Below are 17893 nucleotides of genomic sequence, written 5' to 3' on the forward strand. Positions count from 1 at the left end.
ATTCTGGTCATTTTCTTCGAACTGCTTCACTCAAATGGCGTGTAACTTCCTTACTGACCGTACGACCATAATACAGGAACTCATGATACAGTGTCCCATTGTAATCGAAGAAAACAGTTAGAAGAACCTTCACATCTGATCGAACTTGTCCAATTTTTTCTGTCTTGGCTATTCAGGCAGTTTCCATTGGGATGACTTGGTTTCGATGTATACCCATGTTTTGTCATAACTATTATCAACATCTTTTGAGGTTCTGGATCGTTGTTGTCTTTGTTCAGAAATTCCTGTGAGATGTCTACGCGGCATCGTTCCTGGCGGTAATACAACAATTACGGAACAAATTTTGCTGTTACATGTTTCATGCCGTAAACATCCGGAAAAATTGCTTGGCATGAGTCAAAGGCTATGCCGACATCATCAGGAAAAGCTCTGATGGTGATTTGGCAATTTTACACAACCATTTTCTGTACTTCTTCCACAAGTCGTCAGTAACTGATGTGCTAGCGCGTCCAGGACGGTTATAGTCTTCAACGTCTTCTCCACCCTCTCTGAAACTTTCTGCCACTCGTAAACTCTTACTCATAGTAGATTCGCAAAAGTGACTGTCAACATTTCGAATGCGAAATGCGATGCTGCACCTTATTCTATTGTTACAGCAAAATTCAGGGAAAATAATTTCAGTTTTTCGAATGCCGAAATCGCCGAGCACTCGAAAACGTTCAGAACCTTCCCGAGTGTCAGTAGTAAGATAAATATTCAAGCAATATACAATTTCACTGTCCACATAATAGAGTCTTTAAATAATAAAATGTCACCAACAGGAATTTTCTGTGGCTTGTCCAAAGCATTTGATTGTGTGAACCATGACGTTATGTTACAGAAATTACAATTCTATGGTATAAATGCAATAGCATATGAGTGGTTTAAGTCATACCTATAGAACAGGAAGCAAAAAGTTTACTTATATGGGTCAAGTGATTTAAATAAATTTGCCACGTTATCTAACTGGGGTGAAATTACATTATGTGTTCCACAGGGTTCAATGATGAGTCCCCTTCTGTTCTTGATATATGTCAACGGCCTCCCTTCCTATCTGAAACAGGAAGTTGAACTGACACTGTTTTTAATGATACAAGCATCATTATTAATCCAGTAAAAGAAAGTCCAATTGAAAATGATACAAAAAAGATCTTTGGAAAAGTCATTAATTCGTTTTCTGCAAATGGGTTTGCTCTAAACTTTGAAGAAACATAGTACATCCAATTTTCTGCTGCAAAAAGTACAGTTCCTTCAATAAATATAACACTTCAGCAGAAGTCAGTAGACAGGGTAGAACATACTAAGTGTTTGGGTGTACATGCAGATGAGAATCTTAATTGGAAAAGCCATGTTTTGGATCTCCTAAAGCGACTAGCTTCAGCAACATTCGCGATCAGAATAATTGCCAATTTTGAGGATACAGAAATTAGTAAGATAACATACTTTGCATACTTTCACTCTCTGATCTCATACAGAATAATATTTTGGGGTAACTCAACATTTAAACAAAAAGTATTCGCTGCTCAAAAGGAAGTGGTCAGAATAATGTGTGGGTACACAGTCGTACATATTTTAGGCATCTTTTTAAAAGATTGGAAAGTCTTACAACAGCCTCACAATACATCTACTCACTAATGAAATTTGTTCTCAACAACTTGGACCAGTTTAAATACAACAGTGACATTCATGATTATAATAGCAGGAAAAAGGAAGTCTTACACTCAACCTATCTTTGGCACAGAAAGGGGTAAAATATGCAGCTATAAATTTTTTCGACACATAACCAGATTAAATAATGTTTCTGGCAGACAACAGTAATAGTTTCAAAAATAAATTGAAATCATATCTCCTCAACAACTCCTTCTATACCATAGATGAATTCTTGAACAGTAATAAATAAATCTATAAATATAGTATATACATTTTCTGCAATTTAAGGGAATGGGGTAAATAATACACTCCTGGAAATTGAAATAAGAACACCGTGAATTCATTGTCCCAGGAAGGAGAAACTTTATTGACACATTCCTGGGGTCAGATACATCACATGATCACACTGACAGAACCACAGGCACATAGACACAGGCAACAGAGCATACACAATGTCGGCACTAGTACAGTGTATATCCACCTTTCGCAGCAATGCAGGCTGCTATTCTCCCATGGAGACGATCGTAGAGATGCTGGATGTAGTCCTGTGGAACGGCTTGCCATGCCATTTCCACCTGGCGCCTCAGTTGGACCAGCGTTCGTGCTGGACGTGCAGACCGCGTGAGACGACGCTTCATCCAGTCCCAAACATGCTCAATGGGGGACAGAACCGGAGATCTTGCTGGCCAGGGTAGTTGACTTACACCTTCTAGAGCACGTTGGGTGGAACGGGATACATGTGGACGTGCATTGTCCTGTTGGAACAGCAAGTTCCCTTGCCGGTCTAGGAATGGTAGAACGATGGGTTCGATGACGGTTTGGATGTACCGTGCACTATTCAGTGTCCCCTCGACGATCACCAGAGGTGTACGGCCAGTGTAGGAGATCGCTCCCCACACCATGATGCTGGGTGTTGGCCCTGTGTGCCTCAGTAGTATGCAGCGCTGATTGTGGCACTCACCTTCACGGCGCCAAACACGCATACGACCATCATTGGCACCAAGGCAGAAGCAACTCTCATCGCTGAAGACAACACGTCTCCATTCGTCCCTCCATTCACGCCTGTCGCGACACCACTGGAGGCGGGCTGCACGATGTTGGAGCGTGAGCGGATGACGGCCTAACGGTGTGCGGGACCGTAGCCCAGCTTCATGGAAACGGTTGCGAATGGTCCTCGCCGATACCCCAGGAGCAACAGTGTCCCTAATTTGCTGGGAAGTGGCGGTGCGCTCCCCTACAGCACTGCGTAGGATCCTACGGTCTTGGCGTGCATCCGTGCGTCGCTGCGGTCCGGTCCCAGGTCGACGGGCACGTGCACCTTCCGCCGACCACTGGCGACAACATCGATGTACTGTGGAGACCTCACGCCCCACGTGTTGAGCAATTCGGCGGTACGTCCACCCGGCCTGCCGCATGCCCACTATACGCCCTCGCTCAAAGTCCGTCAACTGCACATACGGTTCACGTCCACGCTGTCGCGGCATGCTACCAGTGTTAAAGACTGCGATGGAGCTCCGTATGCCACGGCAAACTTGCTGACACTGACGGCGGCGGTGCACAAATGCTGCGCAGCTAGCGCCATTCGACGGCCAACACCGCGGTTCCTGGTGTGTCCGCTGTGCCGTGCGTGTGATCATTGCTTGTACAGCCCTCTCGCAGTGTCCGGAGCAAGTATGGTGGGTCTGACACACCGGTGTCAATGTGTTCTTTTTTCCATTTCCAGGAGTGTAGAAATATTAATCTTTAACTCTGTATTGTAACATATATATATTAGAAATTTTGTTACGTATGTGCATTTCTTGAGCACTTGACATGTTCCACATCATAACGGCTACAATACCGTGTGATTGATCAGTGGAACACGCAACTAACTAAATTACTAACTAAAGACTGAAAATGCAAAAGTGCATAAGGGAAACGTTTACCAACAAGATAAAAAGTGGATATATGTTGTTGTTGTGGTCTACAGTCCTGAGACTGGTTTGACGCAGCTCTCCATGCTACCCTGTCCCGTGCAAGCTTCTTCATCTCCCAGTACTTACTGCAACCTACATCCTTCTGAATCTGCTTAGTGTATTCATCTATTGGTCTCCCTCTACGAATTTTACCCTCCACCCTGCCCTCCAATGCTAAATTTGTGATCACTTGATGCCTCAGATCATGCCCTACCAACCGATCCCTTCTTCTAGTCAAGCTGTGCCTCTTCTCCCCAATTCTATTCAATACCTCCTAATTAGTTATGTGATCTACCCATTTAATCTTCAGCATTCTTCTGTAGCACCACATTTCGAAAGCTTCTATTCTCTTCTTGTCCAAACTATTTATCGTCCATGTTTCACTTCCATACATGGCTACACTCCATACAAATACTTTCATAAACGTCTTCCTGACATTTAAATGTATACTCAATGTTAACAAATTTCTTTTCTTCAGAAACGCTTTCCTTGCCATTGCCAGTCTACATTTTATATCTTCTCTACTTCGACAATCATCAGTTATTTTGCTCCCCAAATAGCAAAAGTCCTTTACTACTTTAAGTGCCTCATTTTCTAATCTAATTCCCTCAGCATCACTTGTGGATATATAAAACCCGCGAAATTAAAAAAAATCCCGTTACTTTTTGATCGCACTTCGTATCGTCAGGAGATGACTTGTGGACCCTGGCTCTGCCCGCAGAGACGCTGGTGTACGCCAGCGCGGGCACCGTGATGGGCTGGGCGTCGCCGATGACGCAGCGCCTGGACAATGACGGCTACGTGAACGCGGAGGAGGTGTCGTGGCTGGCGTCCGTGAACAACCTGGCGATCATCGCCGGTAGTCTGGCCGTGTCGCTAATGGTGGACTCTCCGCTGGGCCGCAAGTGGTCCCTGATGGCGGCGGGCGTCCCGCTGGCCGTGCAGTGGCTCATGCTGGGCCTGAGTTCCAACCCCGGCGTCCTCATCGCGGCGCGCTTCGTTGGCGGCCTCGGCGTGGGCGTCGCCACCTCCGTGGGGCCCATGTACCTCGCGGAGGTCGCAGAACCGGCCGTGCGCGGACTCATCACCACGCTGCTGCAGGTAACGTAATCCCATCCCAGCAGCAACAATTCACGCAAGTTCGTCTACATACGGAACTACTACACACTGAGGTGACAGAGGTCGTGGCACACCTGATAATGACAGGTCAGATCTACTTTCGCCCGTAGTAGTACAGCAAGTCGACGTAGCAAGGTCTCAACACGTCGTTGGAAGTCCCCTGCAGAAATATTGAGCCACGGTGCCTGTATATCAGTCCATAATGGTGAAAGTGTTTCCTGTACCGCATCGTGTGCACGAACTGACATCTCAATTATGTCCCATAAGTGTTCGTTGGGATTCATGTCGGGCTATCTGGGGGGCCAAACGATTCACTCGAATTGTCCAGAATGTTCTCTTCAAACCTATCGCGAACAACAATGGACCAGCGACATGGAGTATTGTTGTATGGGACCATTAAGTCCATGAATGGTTGCAAAAGGTTTCCAATTAGCCCAACACAACCATTTCCAGTCAACGAGCGGTTCAGCTGGGCAAAAGGACCCAGTCTATAGCATGTAAAGATGCCATACATCATTATGGAGCCACCACCAGATTGCACAGTACCTTGTTGACAACTTCGGTTCATGGTTAGATGGTATCTGCGCAACACTGGAACCTTACAATTAACTCATACAAACTGAAACTGAGGCTCATCTGACTAGCTCGCGGTGTTCAGCCGTCTAGGGTCCAATCGATATGATCATGACCCATGAGAGCCACTGTTGGCGATGTCGTGCTGTTGGCAACAGCACTCGAGTCTGTCATCTGTTGCCACAGTTCATTAACGCCATATTTCGCCACACTGCCCTAACGGATACTTTCGTGGGACGCTCCCTTGATTTCAGCGGTTATTTCACTCGGTGTTGCGTTTCTGTTAGCACTCACAACTGTACGCAAACGCCGCTGCTCTCGTTAGGTGAATGTCGTCGGTTGCTGCGTTGTCCGCGGTGAGAGGCAATGCCTCACCCTTGACTCTGTGGATCTCGGAATATTAAATACTCTAAAGATTTCGGAAGTGGAATGTCCCGTGTGTCTGCCTCCAACTACCATTCCACATTCAAAGTCTGCTGCTTTCCATCATGTGGCCATTTCAAGAATTCAGGTACCTGCGACCAAAGAAAATGACAATCACGAACAACAAACAGTTGTACTCAGAAGTGTTCCAAGGGTCGGCCTGGGGAGGAAACTCTAACCTTAGTGTAGGTGATACAAATAGTCAAACGTAACACTAAACAATCGGGTTGCAGCACAATGTACGGACAGCTGACGAACCAACCAACTGCCTAATCAATTCTCTTCCACACTACCAACAGCAAAACAACCAAAGATATCAGTGAAGACGAGGATCGCAAAAGGATTATGTCTTAATAATTGGCGTATAAACACAGTCAAGGCACTTAGCACTTATCAGTTCTCTCAACTAGTGCTACACAACTCCGACCGCGCGTGCACGCTGCCAGCGGCCCCGGCCTGTTCACACGCCACAGAGACTACCTCGCTGCTTCGTCGCAACCGACCAACTACCCGCACACACCATGACACAGAAATATAACTGCTACACCAAAGAAGTTACAGCAGTACTGATATCGATAAACACTGCTGCTGCCACTGACGGAGGAAAGTGAGCGACTCGTTCAGACAGTAACTAAGGGAGGAATAAGACGCCACTCCATGTTGACAAAACGCCCAAAAGGAAAAACGGCATTCACGCGAGTCGACTGTGAGATTGCACAGAAAACATTAAAGTCCAGTGTACTTTGCTTAAGAGCCCCTATTACATCAGGATTTTCTGTTTCCACACTCTCATATTGTCACAGTTAATCTTTCCAGGTAAATGGAAGAGTGATTCGTCACTGAATATTTGCTTGGAGGCGAAATGTTCATCTTAAAGTGTTTCTTGTATAGTGGTGCAACATTGCAGGTGCTGTCCGGTCAGCCAGTTTTAATTGCTACACCTGCTGCAGACGGTACGGTATAAAATGTAACTACCGACGGAATACGTCCATTGCACTTTGCTGCGATGTTCCAAATTCGTGGCTTGCACAGCAAGTTGACTTTTTTGAACTGCGTATGAAACTTTCCCTCACACTATGCACGGTTGTATCTGGCACACTTGGCCGACCGGTACTTTTCTGTTTATAGAGACAACCAGTGTCCCTAAATTGTGAATTGTGGATACCAACGTACAGTGTTTTGCAACCAACGAATCTAGAACACAACAGCAATATCACGAGATATTAGGGAGGTACTCCATACTGTGTGGTCACCGCTAACATTGGTTACAGAAGACCACGTAAGTGCTCTGTCATATTGTTGATAACCCTATTACCTGCAAATGTATAGTCTAAATATGTCCTGAACTGAAGTGGCCCAACATATACAAAGTTCATCCAATTAAGTTTTATAATAATGCGATCTGTCTACATTATTAAGAAAGAAAGTTTTTTGTGTATAACTTGTTATAATAAACATAGGAATTTACATGAGAAATGTGTAAACAATTGTGCTTATAGCTCAAATGTATCCATAGGGCGTGCTGAACCCATTTTCTTAGCATAGCTCACAAATGAAAGACGTAAAGTAATCACAATTTATACAAAATGATGACCTTCAGTTCCATTAGCACTGACTTCAACTGACTTATCTTCTGTTCTGAGAAAGCGTTCATAGATAGACGGAATTGCTTACCGCGTTTACTGAGTCATGTACTGTTTCGTAAAAAGCAATTGAGGATAATGCTACCTTTTCTGTTGGCAAATTGCACTTTACGTGAAAAATTGTTTAGTACAGGTTACAAAGAACAACTCGGCCTAAAGCCATCATAAATGGAAAGAAATTATTGCAAAGAAATTCGAATGACTTTGAAAATATTTTATTAGGAAAGAGATGCAATTGCTCCAAAAATTTGGTTACGTCGTCATGCCACGTACAACATTTGTGTACACAAGGCTACAACACGTGAAATACTGGAAAGAAAGAAAATCTGTATAGCTCGAAAATATTCGAAAAAGTATATTGAATGGGGATGTGATGAGTTTCTAATGACCTACGATTCGAATGGATTAATAGAAAACCTATTCTCAGCGCTGCATCGGAGATCGTCGACTTCTAAAAGCCAAAAGTGTAAAATTTCTACACTCGCTATAAAGTTCTGAAAACACCTCGAAAGTCGCCACTTCGAAGGCCTGCAACAGGAACTAGAAAATAGGCACGAATTAACGGTACAATGTCTGCGAGTGATTAGCAGACTTTGATTTCATTTGTACTCATATTTCATCCAATCATATAACATCACACCGTGTCCTCGACTCCCCCCTCCCCCCATCACAGCCCCGCGCGACATCACCGACAGATTGTACAAACTGACCATATAGTCTTTTGGAATCACGCCGTCCTCCGTTCGAAACGAGGCGCTCGAATACATTAGCTCGTGTTACCGGGAACTCAGAGAGTGTTTTCCGACCGCCTTACTGACCGTGTCAAAGTCAGTTACGCTTACAGAAACCGACAGCTCGATAGACGATATATTTGCAGTGTATCTGCAAGTGTTTAACACGTTAAATCATTGAATAGAGAAAATTGTGAAGATAACAGACAACTTTCAACTTGTGTCGTCTGCGTATCACTTATGTGCTCTGACTTTTTGATCATGCCCACCGTTAAGACAATTCAAAAACATAGCGTGACTATATTTTAATGTGCCGACAGGAGATCTTTCGTTGACTCCTGGGACAGCTGGCAAAGACATAATGTTGGGTATTTAGACTGGTGCATAAGTCCGCAGCGTTTTTCCATTAGTATAGCAAATACAGTAATTAATAAAATACTCTCCTTTAGTATTTACAACAGCCTGACAACGCTGGGATAACTTTTCGATTCCGCGATGGTAGAAATCATGTGGTTTTGCTTGAAGGTTGTTCGATACTGAGCGGAATAGATGAAAATCTGAGGGCGCAAGAGCAGATGAATAAGGTGGGTGCGGAATGACTTCCCAACCCAACTCCTATGTAATGTTTTTTATCAGTGTAGTAGAATGCCGCCGGGCTTGAAGAAACATAACTTCCTGCGGTCTTTCTGGTTTTTGTTCTTGGATTGCGTCTACAAGACTTCTCAGTTTTAGGCAATAAATGTCAGCAGTGATGGTTACACCTTCGGGAAGCAATTCGTATTACATCACGCCATTTCTGTTCCACCAGATGTATAATACACTGAAGAGCCGAAGAATCTGGTACACTTGCCTAATGTCGGAGACATGATGTTTTACTCGATGCCTGATATTGAAGGCCTGATATTCGTGAAATGGTCGTACTGGAAGATCCCAACTTCATTGCTACCTCGAAGGTACTGTGTTCCATCGCTTGTGTGCCAACTGTAACACCACGCGAAACTCACATAAATCTTGATAACCTGCCATTTCAGCTGCAATAACCGATCTGTCTTACAGAGGCGTTGCCGACCGCAGCGGCGTATTCTGCCTGCTTACATGTCTCGTTATTTCAATACCCATGCCTATACGAGTTTCTTTGGCGCTTCAGTGGATTATCTTTTGTGGATGTGCCCAGGTCTCTGTACGGAGAGTTGTTGCTTTGTTTGGGCTCATATGGTAACATAGGTAGACCATTTCTCGTCACCACTGACGAGGATTAATGCATTTCAACGATATTCATCAGATCACGAAGGTCTTGCTGAACGTAGAAAGTCACTAATGTCCTTAAAATGAGAAAACCATTTTCTTACCGTGCTCTGTCCAACGGCATTATTATCCTACACGGCGCAAAAAGTTTCTGGCTGCCTCCAATGTTGTCACCCTTCCACTGAACTCAAACATAAGGAAATGTCGGACATGTTCCAACTTCTCCACTTAGCACTCCATTTTCTAGCATCCATAGTTCAACATACTATCTCCAAACGAGAAAATAACAGTATTTAAATTCGAATAGCAACAGTGAGTTACAAAAAAATTAACAATCGAGTAATAAACCAATAGCAGCCAGAATACTAACATAAAACAAAACACTACCATCTTATGCACCAACCTAATATTTTAGTGGAGGACAGACACTTAAGGGGAGTACGACATGCCGTGTGGGTATAAAACGTCGATGTATATTTTTTATGGAAAATTGTTGTTTGGAGTTTTCTATTTAATTTTGTGTGCGTATCGTTGATTTTGTATGCCTATAAGTATTTTTAATTTATTTTAACATAATTTACTGCACATTTAATTGCTACAGGTTCCCTGAGCATTCATTTAGTTATGACCAGCTATTTCGGCAATTGTTTCATCTATAAGGCAGTAATTTATGTCGATTTATAGTAAACATCGTGCTGCGTAGATTGGGTGCATTGGTTCCTGTGATATCACTATCTATTTGTGGACTAACGCATGGTATCATTCAAGTTTTGTATGTCGTATTACACCTATCGTTGTATGTATTCGTACTTGTTGCTTATTGAGTTGTGTTTCTCTCTTTAATATGATTCCATCAAAGGCAATATTAAAGACGAGAAGAAATAAGGGAAATAGTTTCTACAGACCACGTCCTGTTTGAAGTTTATATCCAGAGAAAAAGGTCAGGACATGCAACACTAAAGAAAATTTTTCACCACCAAGTGAACAGTAATGAAGTGTACATTGGAACCAGAGCTACTGTACTAAAATAATGTTTAATCAAACGACCTCTCGTAATTTATGTGGTGGAGAGACAATGATTTTTAAAAAGGTCTTCAAAATAAACGGTTTACTTCTTAATTTGGAACTCTCTTGTTAGAGTTGTGAGAGTAAGAAAAATGTAAAAACAATAATCATTTTGAGACGAATTTCAGGTATTTCTATGGGTTGAGATGCATCGGTAAAGGACCTAGGGATGGAAAAACATTGTAAGCTCTTATGATCTTTTATCCCTCCCTACTAATATTTTATGATATGCGGATGCTTTAGGGAAAACAATGAAGGTAATTGCAAAGAATCAGTGAAGTCTGAAACAGTGGAAATAACGCCGAACCCCAAGATGCCTGGGCGTGGTTGGGTTGTTTTGGGGGAAGAGACCAAACAGCGAGGTCATCGGTCTCATCGGATTAGGGAAGGAAGTCGGCCGTGCCCTTTCAAAGGAACCATCCCAGAATTTGCCTGCAGCGATTTAGGGAAATCACGGAAAACCTAAATCAGAATGGCCGGACGTGGGATTGAACCCCCCCCCCTCCCCTCCCAACACGACTCCAGTGTGCTACCACTGCGCCACCTCGCTCGGTGGGCGTGGTTTCACCTTGGTTTCGCCATGTGTTGAAGACACTCACCACAGCACTCCTCGAACAATTCGTACAGTCTCCGAAACGTAACGGGGCCATCACACTCTGTCCTCGGTCAAACTCAGATATGTAGCGCGCCTTTCCCATTCTACACGCAGGTAGCAAGCTCACTGATACTACACGGTCCGCTCGTGGGACTGAATAGCAGGCATTCGCTCCAGGTGATGCTGCCTCGCGTGCACGGGTTTGTATCGATAGTAGGTCAGCGGTCATAATATTCTGTCTGACAAGCGTATCTGTTTCGACTGTAATTTCAATGAAAAGGCTAGACCCTCAACCCCAATAGAACTTCCGTCTATATATGAATTCATTCAAAGCAACTTACATACTTTTCCGTCCTGAGACATTTCAAAGTTGATATACACTTTACTGCCGAAACTTCAAGACAGAATGTGGCATATGAGCAAGTCCACATGACTGTAAAGTAATAAAATAGCTCAAATCATAAAAAAATTAGTTATTAATGCGACTACAATGTCATCGAAGTTCTCAATAAAAATTAAGGTCTCAATAGTTGTTAACTGGATAACATACACCATGGGATTACAATTTGATTTGAAAGGTAATGTTACATGTCACATCGCAACTGAGCTGATAGGATACATCATACTGAGAGACAACTGAAAAGAGAGGAAAGCATGCCTTTCAGTGTCTAGGATGAAATATCCTCGAAGACGAAGAGCAAAAGGATCTACTCAACATCATGGTCAGGCAGTTAACATTGAAAGTAAGATCATTCTTGCAATGAGCGTTCTACATTATCAATGCATGCAAGAAAATCATGCGAAACGAAGCAACTTAATTTTTAAGGCTGCAATATGTGTGAGCTTTCACAAGTGCAATTGTTGTGCGTGAGATAAGAGAATTTTAATGAAAGAGTCGAGTTACACATTCGTCTACGAGGTGCATTCAAGTTCTAAGGCCTTCGATTTTATTTCTCTGGACTGGAGTGAAATAGACACATGCGCATTGTTTTAAAATTAAGCCGCATTCATTGTCAATACGTCCCAGAGATGGCAGCACCGTACGGCAGATGGAATTTTACCGCCAGCGGCGAGAATGAGAACTGTTTTAAATACTTAAAATGACTACGTTTTCCTTACTTGAACAGCGTGCAATCATTCGTTTTCTGAATTTGCGTGGTGTGAAACCAATTCAGATTCATCGACAGTTGAAGGAGACATGTGGTGATGGAGTTATGGATGTGTCGAAAGTGCGTTCGTGGGTGCTACAGTTTAATGAAGGCAGAACATCGTGTGACAACAAATCGAAACAACCTCGGGCTCGCACAAGCCGGTCTGACGACATGATCGAGAAAGTGGAAAGAGTTGTTTTGGAGGATCGCCGAATGACTGTTGAACAGATCGCCTCCAGAGTTGGCATTTCTATGGGTTCTGTGCACGCAGTCCTGCATGACGACCTGAAAATGCGAAAAGTGTCATCCAGGTGGGTGCCACGAATGCTGACGGACGACCACATGGCTGCATGTGTGGCATGTTGCCAAGCAATGTTGACTCGCAACGACAGCATGAATCAGACTTTCTTTTCATCGGTTGTGACAATGGATGAGACGTGGATGCCATTTTTCAATCCAGAAACAAAGCGCCAGTCAGCTCAATGGAATCACACCGATTCACCGCCACCAAAAAACTTTCGGCTAACCGCCAGTACAGAAAAAATGATGTTGTCCATGTTCTGGGACGGCGAGGGCGTAATCCTTACCCATTGCGTTCCAAAGGGCACTACGGTATCAGGTGCACTCTACGAAAATGTTTTGAAGAACAAATTCCTTCCTGCACTGCAACAAAAACGTCCGGGAAGGGCTGCGCGTGTGCTGTTTCACCAAGACAACGCACCCGCACATCGAGCTAACGTTACGCAACAGTTTCTTGGTGATAACAACTCTGAAGTGATTCGTCATGCTCCCTACTCACCTGACCTGGCTCCTAGTGACTTTTGGCTTTTTCCAAGAATGAAAGACACTCTTCGTGGCAGCACATTCACCAGCCGTGCTGCTATTGCCTCAGCGATTTTCCAGTGGTCAAAACAGGCTCCTAAAGAAGCCTTCGCCGCTGCCATGGAATCATGGCGTCAGCGTTCTGAAAAATGTGTACGTTTGCAGAGCGATTACGTCGAGAAGTAACGCCAGTTTTATCGATTTCGGGTGAGTAGTTAATTAGAAAAAAAATCGGAGGCCTTAGAACTTGAATGCACCTCGTACATCCACTCTTTCTAGCGTTCACAGTTGCCATCTTAGGCTACGTTTACTGTATATGTTACTTTTCAGGCTTTGGATTTAATGTTTTTGCTGATACCAGTTCACCATTGACAAGGATGATGGTTAAGCCCAGACAGTTTTGAACAATTTCAGAGAAGAGCTCGTAACACATTTACCAGGTACTTTGATCCACTAAGCTTGAATCAGCCGTAATGTATTAAATGAATGTATTGCTCTTCTTTTGGACACTAAATGTAATGCACTACCTCTTAGTATTTTGAGATAGTTTTGAGCACCAAATATGGGAAAACAGAACTATTAGTTTTCAATCTTCAACTTGCGGCCTGAACAGAATACCTTATCTTAGAACATATCAAATGCACTAGCATATTTATTACCTCAACGCGATTAAACTAAAGATGACAGTGTCGATAGTCCAGGCTGCTAGGTAAGGTGGCTTTACGTGTTGTGAAACGTTCTGATGTGTTTATTGTGACATGCTGCAATCTTATTACGTTGACGGTCTGTCCGAAACATCTGACACCACATATAATTAAGGCGAGGACGATCAATGATCTCTTCAGTGAGGATGCAAACCAGGGTCGACCTCCTACGGAAATCGATGAAATGTCTCTAGTAATGAGGATTATGGTCAAGGGGCACTGCATTTGTAGTGTGTGGATAAGTCGAGAATTTGGGTCTCACGGGAGGCGTGAGAGTGCAATCCGTGTAGTTGCGATGACCACTGTGTCCGAATGGCTTAAGCGATAGCAGCCCTTCTTAAAAAATAAACTGAGTAAATGGATCAACGATGAACTTGAGCAAGCTTCGTGGGAACTTTGCCCCAAGCAAATATAACGACCAGTAACGAACAAAATGAGATTAACCAAAAAAGAAAAAGTGGTCATAGCATCTACCTATAAGCAGAACCAATCCCGGTCCAGCAAAAATTTTCTACTTCCCTTTTGATACAAATCAGTGTCCACTCGCAGCTAATGTCTTTAATTCATTTGTGTCTTAATTCATAGTGCCTGCTGGTTTAAAATGGTGTCAAGTCTTTCAGGCATGTCCGAAAGAACAGGCACCACCGTAAATAGATATTGGAATGGTGTGTAACATATTTATGGATCATATTGACTGCTTAATAATTATCTCCGTATGATGTGACAATAACAGATACAGCACAATTTTCTGTGTGTGTAATAAATTTGGTTGGTACCTAGTCAATATTTGCGGAAGTGTAGCAAATGTTTTAGAGCTGTGTGTATGTTTATTTTCATTCCGAAACTGGTATCTCTCAAAATTAATTTTACCTCAAAAAATAATTTTCTCACAGTTAAAAATTATGACTATATGTAGCTAAACAATGTCAACATAACTAACAGTAGAAAAATTTGTAAAGGTATGGTTTTCTTATGAACAGACTGGGTGTGCAATGTTTTGGAAGTTTTTACTGTATCAGTGTTGCGGCACCTTACACTACTATCCTTTTTACTATTATTTATATTCCATATTCATTAATGAATTCATTGGTTAACGAATGTTGTTGTTGTTGTTGTCTTCAGTCCTGAGACTGGTTTGATGCAGCTCTCCATGCTACTCTATCCTGTGCAAGCTGCTTCATCTCCCAGTACCTACTGCAACCTACATCCTTCTGAATCTGCTTAGTGTACTCATCTCTCGGGCTCCCTCTACGATTTTTACCCTCCACGCTGCCCTCCAATGCTAAATTTGTGATCCCTTGATGCCTCAAAACATGTCCTACCAACCGATCCCTTCTTCTAGTCAAGTTGTGCCACAAACTTCTCTTCTCCCCAATCCTATTCAATACTTCCTCATTAGTTACGTGATCTATCCACCTTATCTTCAGTATTCTTCTGTAGCACCACATTTCGAAAGCTTCTATTCTCTTCTTGTCCAAACTAGTTATCGTCCATGTTTCACTTCCATACATGGCTACACTCCAAACAAATACTTTCAGAAACGACTTCCTGATACATAAATCTATATTCGATGTTAACAAATTTCTCTTCTTCAGAAACGCTTTCCTTGCCATTGCCAGTCTACATTTTATATCCTCTCTACTTCGACCATCATCAGTTATTTTACTTCCTAAATAGCAAAACTCCTTTACTACTTTAAGTGTCTCATTTCCTGATCTAATTCCCTCAGCATCACCCGATTTAATTTGACTACATTCCATTATCCTCGTTTTGCTTTTGTTAATGTTCATCTTATATCCTCCTTTCAAGACACTGTCCATTCCGTTCAACTGCTCTTCCAAGTCCTTTGCTGTCTCTGACAGAATTACAATGTCATCGGCGAACCTCAAAGTTTTTACTTCGTCTCCATGAATTTTAATACCTACTCCAAATTTTTCTTTTGTTTCCTTTACTGCTTGCTCAATATACAGATTGAACAACATCGGGGAGAGGCTACAACCCTGTCTCACTCCTTTCCCAACCACTGCTTCCCTTTCAGGCCCCTCGACTCTTATTACTGCCATCTGGTTTCTGTACAAATTATAAATAGCCTTTCGCTCCCTGTATTTTACCCCTGCCACCTTTAGAATTTGAAAAAGAGTATTCCAGTCAACATTGTCAAAAGCTTTCTCTAAGTCTACAAATGCTAGAAACGTAGGTTTGCCTTTTCTTAATCTTTCTTCTAAGATAAGTCGTAAGGTCAGTATTGCCTCACGTGTTCCAACATTTCGACGGAATCCAAACTGATCCTCCCCGAGGTCTGCATCTACCAGTTTTTCCATTCGTCTGTAAAGAATTCGTGTTAGTATTTTGCAGCCGTGGCTTATTAAACTGATAGTTCGGTAATTTTCACATCTGTCAGCACCTGCTTTCTTTGGGATTGGAATTATTATATTCTTCTTGAAGTCTGAGGGTATTTCGCCTGTCTCATACATCTTGCTCACCAGCTGGTAGAGTTTTGTCATGACTGGCTCTCCCAAGGCCGTCAGTAGTTCTAATGGAATGTTGTCTACTCCGGGGGCCTTGTTTCGACTCAGGTCTTTCAGTGCTCAGTCAAACTCTTCACGCAGTATCGTATCTCCCATTTCGTCTTCATCTACATCCTCTTCTATTTCCATAATATTGTCCTCAAGTACATCGCCCTTGTATAAACCTTCTATATACTCCTTCCACCTTTCTGCCTTCCCTTCTTTGCTTAGAACTGGGCTGCCATCTGAGCTCTTGATATTCATACACGTGGTTCTCTTCTCTCCAAAGGTCTCTTTAATTTTCCTGTAGGCAGTATCTATCTTACCCCTAGTGAGATAAGCTTCTACATCCTTACATTTGTCCTCTAACCATCCCTGTTTAGCCATTTTGCACTTCCTGTCGATCTCGTTTTTGAGACGTTTGTATTCCTTTTTGCCTGCTTCATTTACTGCATTTTTATATTTTCTCCTTTCATCAATTAAATTCAATATTTCTTCTGTTACCCAAGGATTTCTAGCAGCTCTCGTCTTTGTACCTACTTTATCCTCTGCTGCCTTCACTACTATATCCCTCAGAGCTACCCAGTCTTCTTCTACTGTATTTCTTTCCCCTATTCCTGTCAATTGTTCCCTTATGCTCTCTCTGAAACTCTGTACAACCTCTGGTTCTTTCAGTTTATCCAGGGCCCATCTCCTTAATTTCCCACATTTTTGCAGTTTCTTCAGTTTTAATCTACAGGTCATAACCAATAGATTGTGGTCAGAGTCCACATCTGCCCCTGGAAATGTCTTACAACTTAAAACCTGGTTCCTAAATCTCTGTCTTACCATTATATAATCTATCTGATACCTTTTAGTATCTCCAGGGTTCTTCCACGTATACAACCTTCTTTCATGATTCTTAAACCAAGTGTTAGCTATGATTAAGTTATGCTCTGTGCAAAATTCTACTAGGCGGCTTCCTCTTTCATTTCTTAGCCCCAATCCATATTCACCTACTATGTTTCCTTCTCTCCCTTTTCCTACACTCGAATTCCAGTCACCCATTACTATTAAATTTTCGTCTCCCTTCACTATCTGAATAATTTCTTTTATTTCATCGTACATTTCTTCAATTTCTTCATCATCTGCAGAGCTAGTTGGCATATAAACTTGTACTACTGTAGTAGGTGTGGGCTTCGTATCTATCTTGGCCACAATAATGCGTTCACTATGCTGTTTGTAGTAGCTTACCCGCATTCCTATTTTCCTATTCATTATTAAACCTACTCCTGCATTACCCCTATTTGATTTTGTGTTTATAACCCTGTAGTCACCTGACCAGAAGTCTTGTTCCTCCTGCCACCGAACTTCACTAATTCCCACTATATCTAACTTTAACCTATCCATTTCCCTTTTTAAATTTTCTAACCTACCTGCCCGATTGAGGGATCTGACATTCCACGCTCCGATCCGTAGAACGCCAGTTATCTTTCTCCTGATAACGACATCCTCCTGAGTAGTCCCCGCCCGGAGATCCGAATGGGGGACTATTTTACCTCCGGAATATTTTACCCAAGAGGATGCCATCATCATTTAATCATACAGTAAAGCTGCATGTCCTCGGGAAAAATTACGGCTGTAGTTTCCCCTTGCTTTCAGCCGTTCGCAGTACCAGCACAGCAAGGCCGT

The 17893-nt window shown here is 42.8% G+C and overlaps 1 protein-coding gene across 1 annotated transcript in view; it reads left to right on the forward strand.

The window, feature by feature from the left end:
- LOC126267018 (facilitated trehalose transporter Tret1-like) overlaps positions 1–17893 on the forward strand; it is a 54973-nt gene that overhangs the window by 24129 nt on the left and 12951 nt on the right. The window contains exon 2 of the mRNA XM_049971790.1: positions 4366–4745. Coding sequence (XP_049827747.1) covers positions 4366–4745 — 380 coding nt within the window. The remainder of the gene's footprint in view (positions 1–4365; positions 4746–17893) is intronic.

The sequence above is a fragment of the Schistocerca gregaria genome, chromosome 4, assembly GCF_023897955.1.
Source record: "Schistocerca gregaria isolate iqSchGreg1 chromosome 4, iqSchGreg1.2, whole genome shotgun sequence".
In the NCBI taxonomy this organism is placed as follows: Eukaryota; Metazoa; Arthropoda; class Insecta; order Orthoptera; family Acrididae; genus Schistocerca; species Schistocerca gregaria.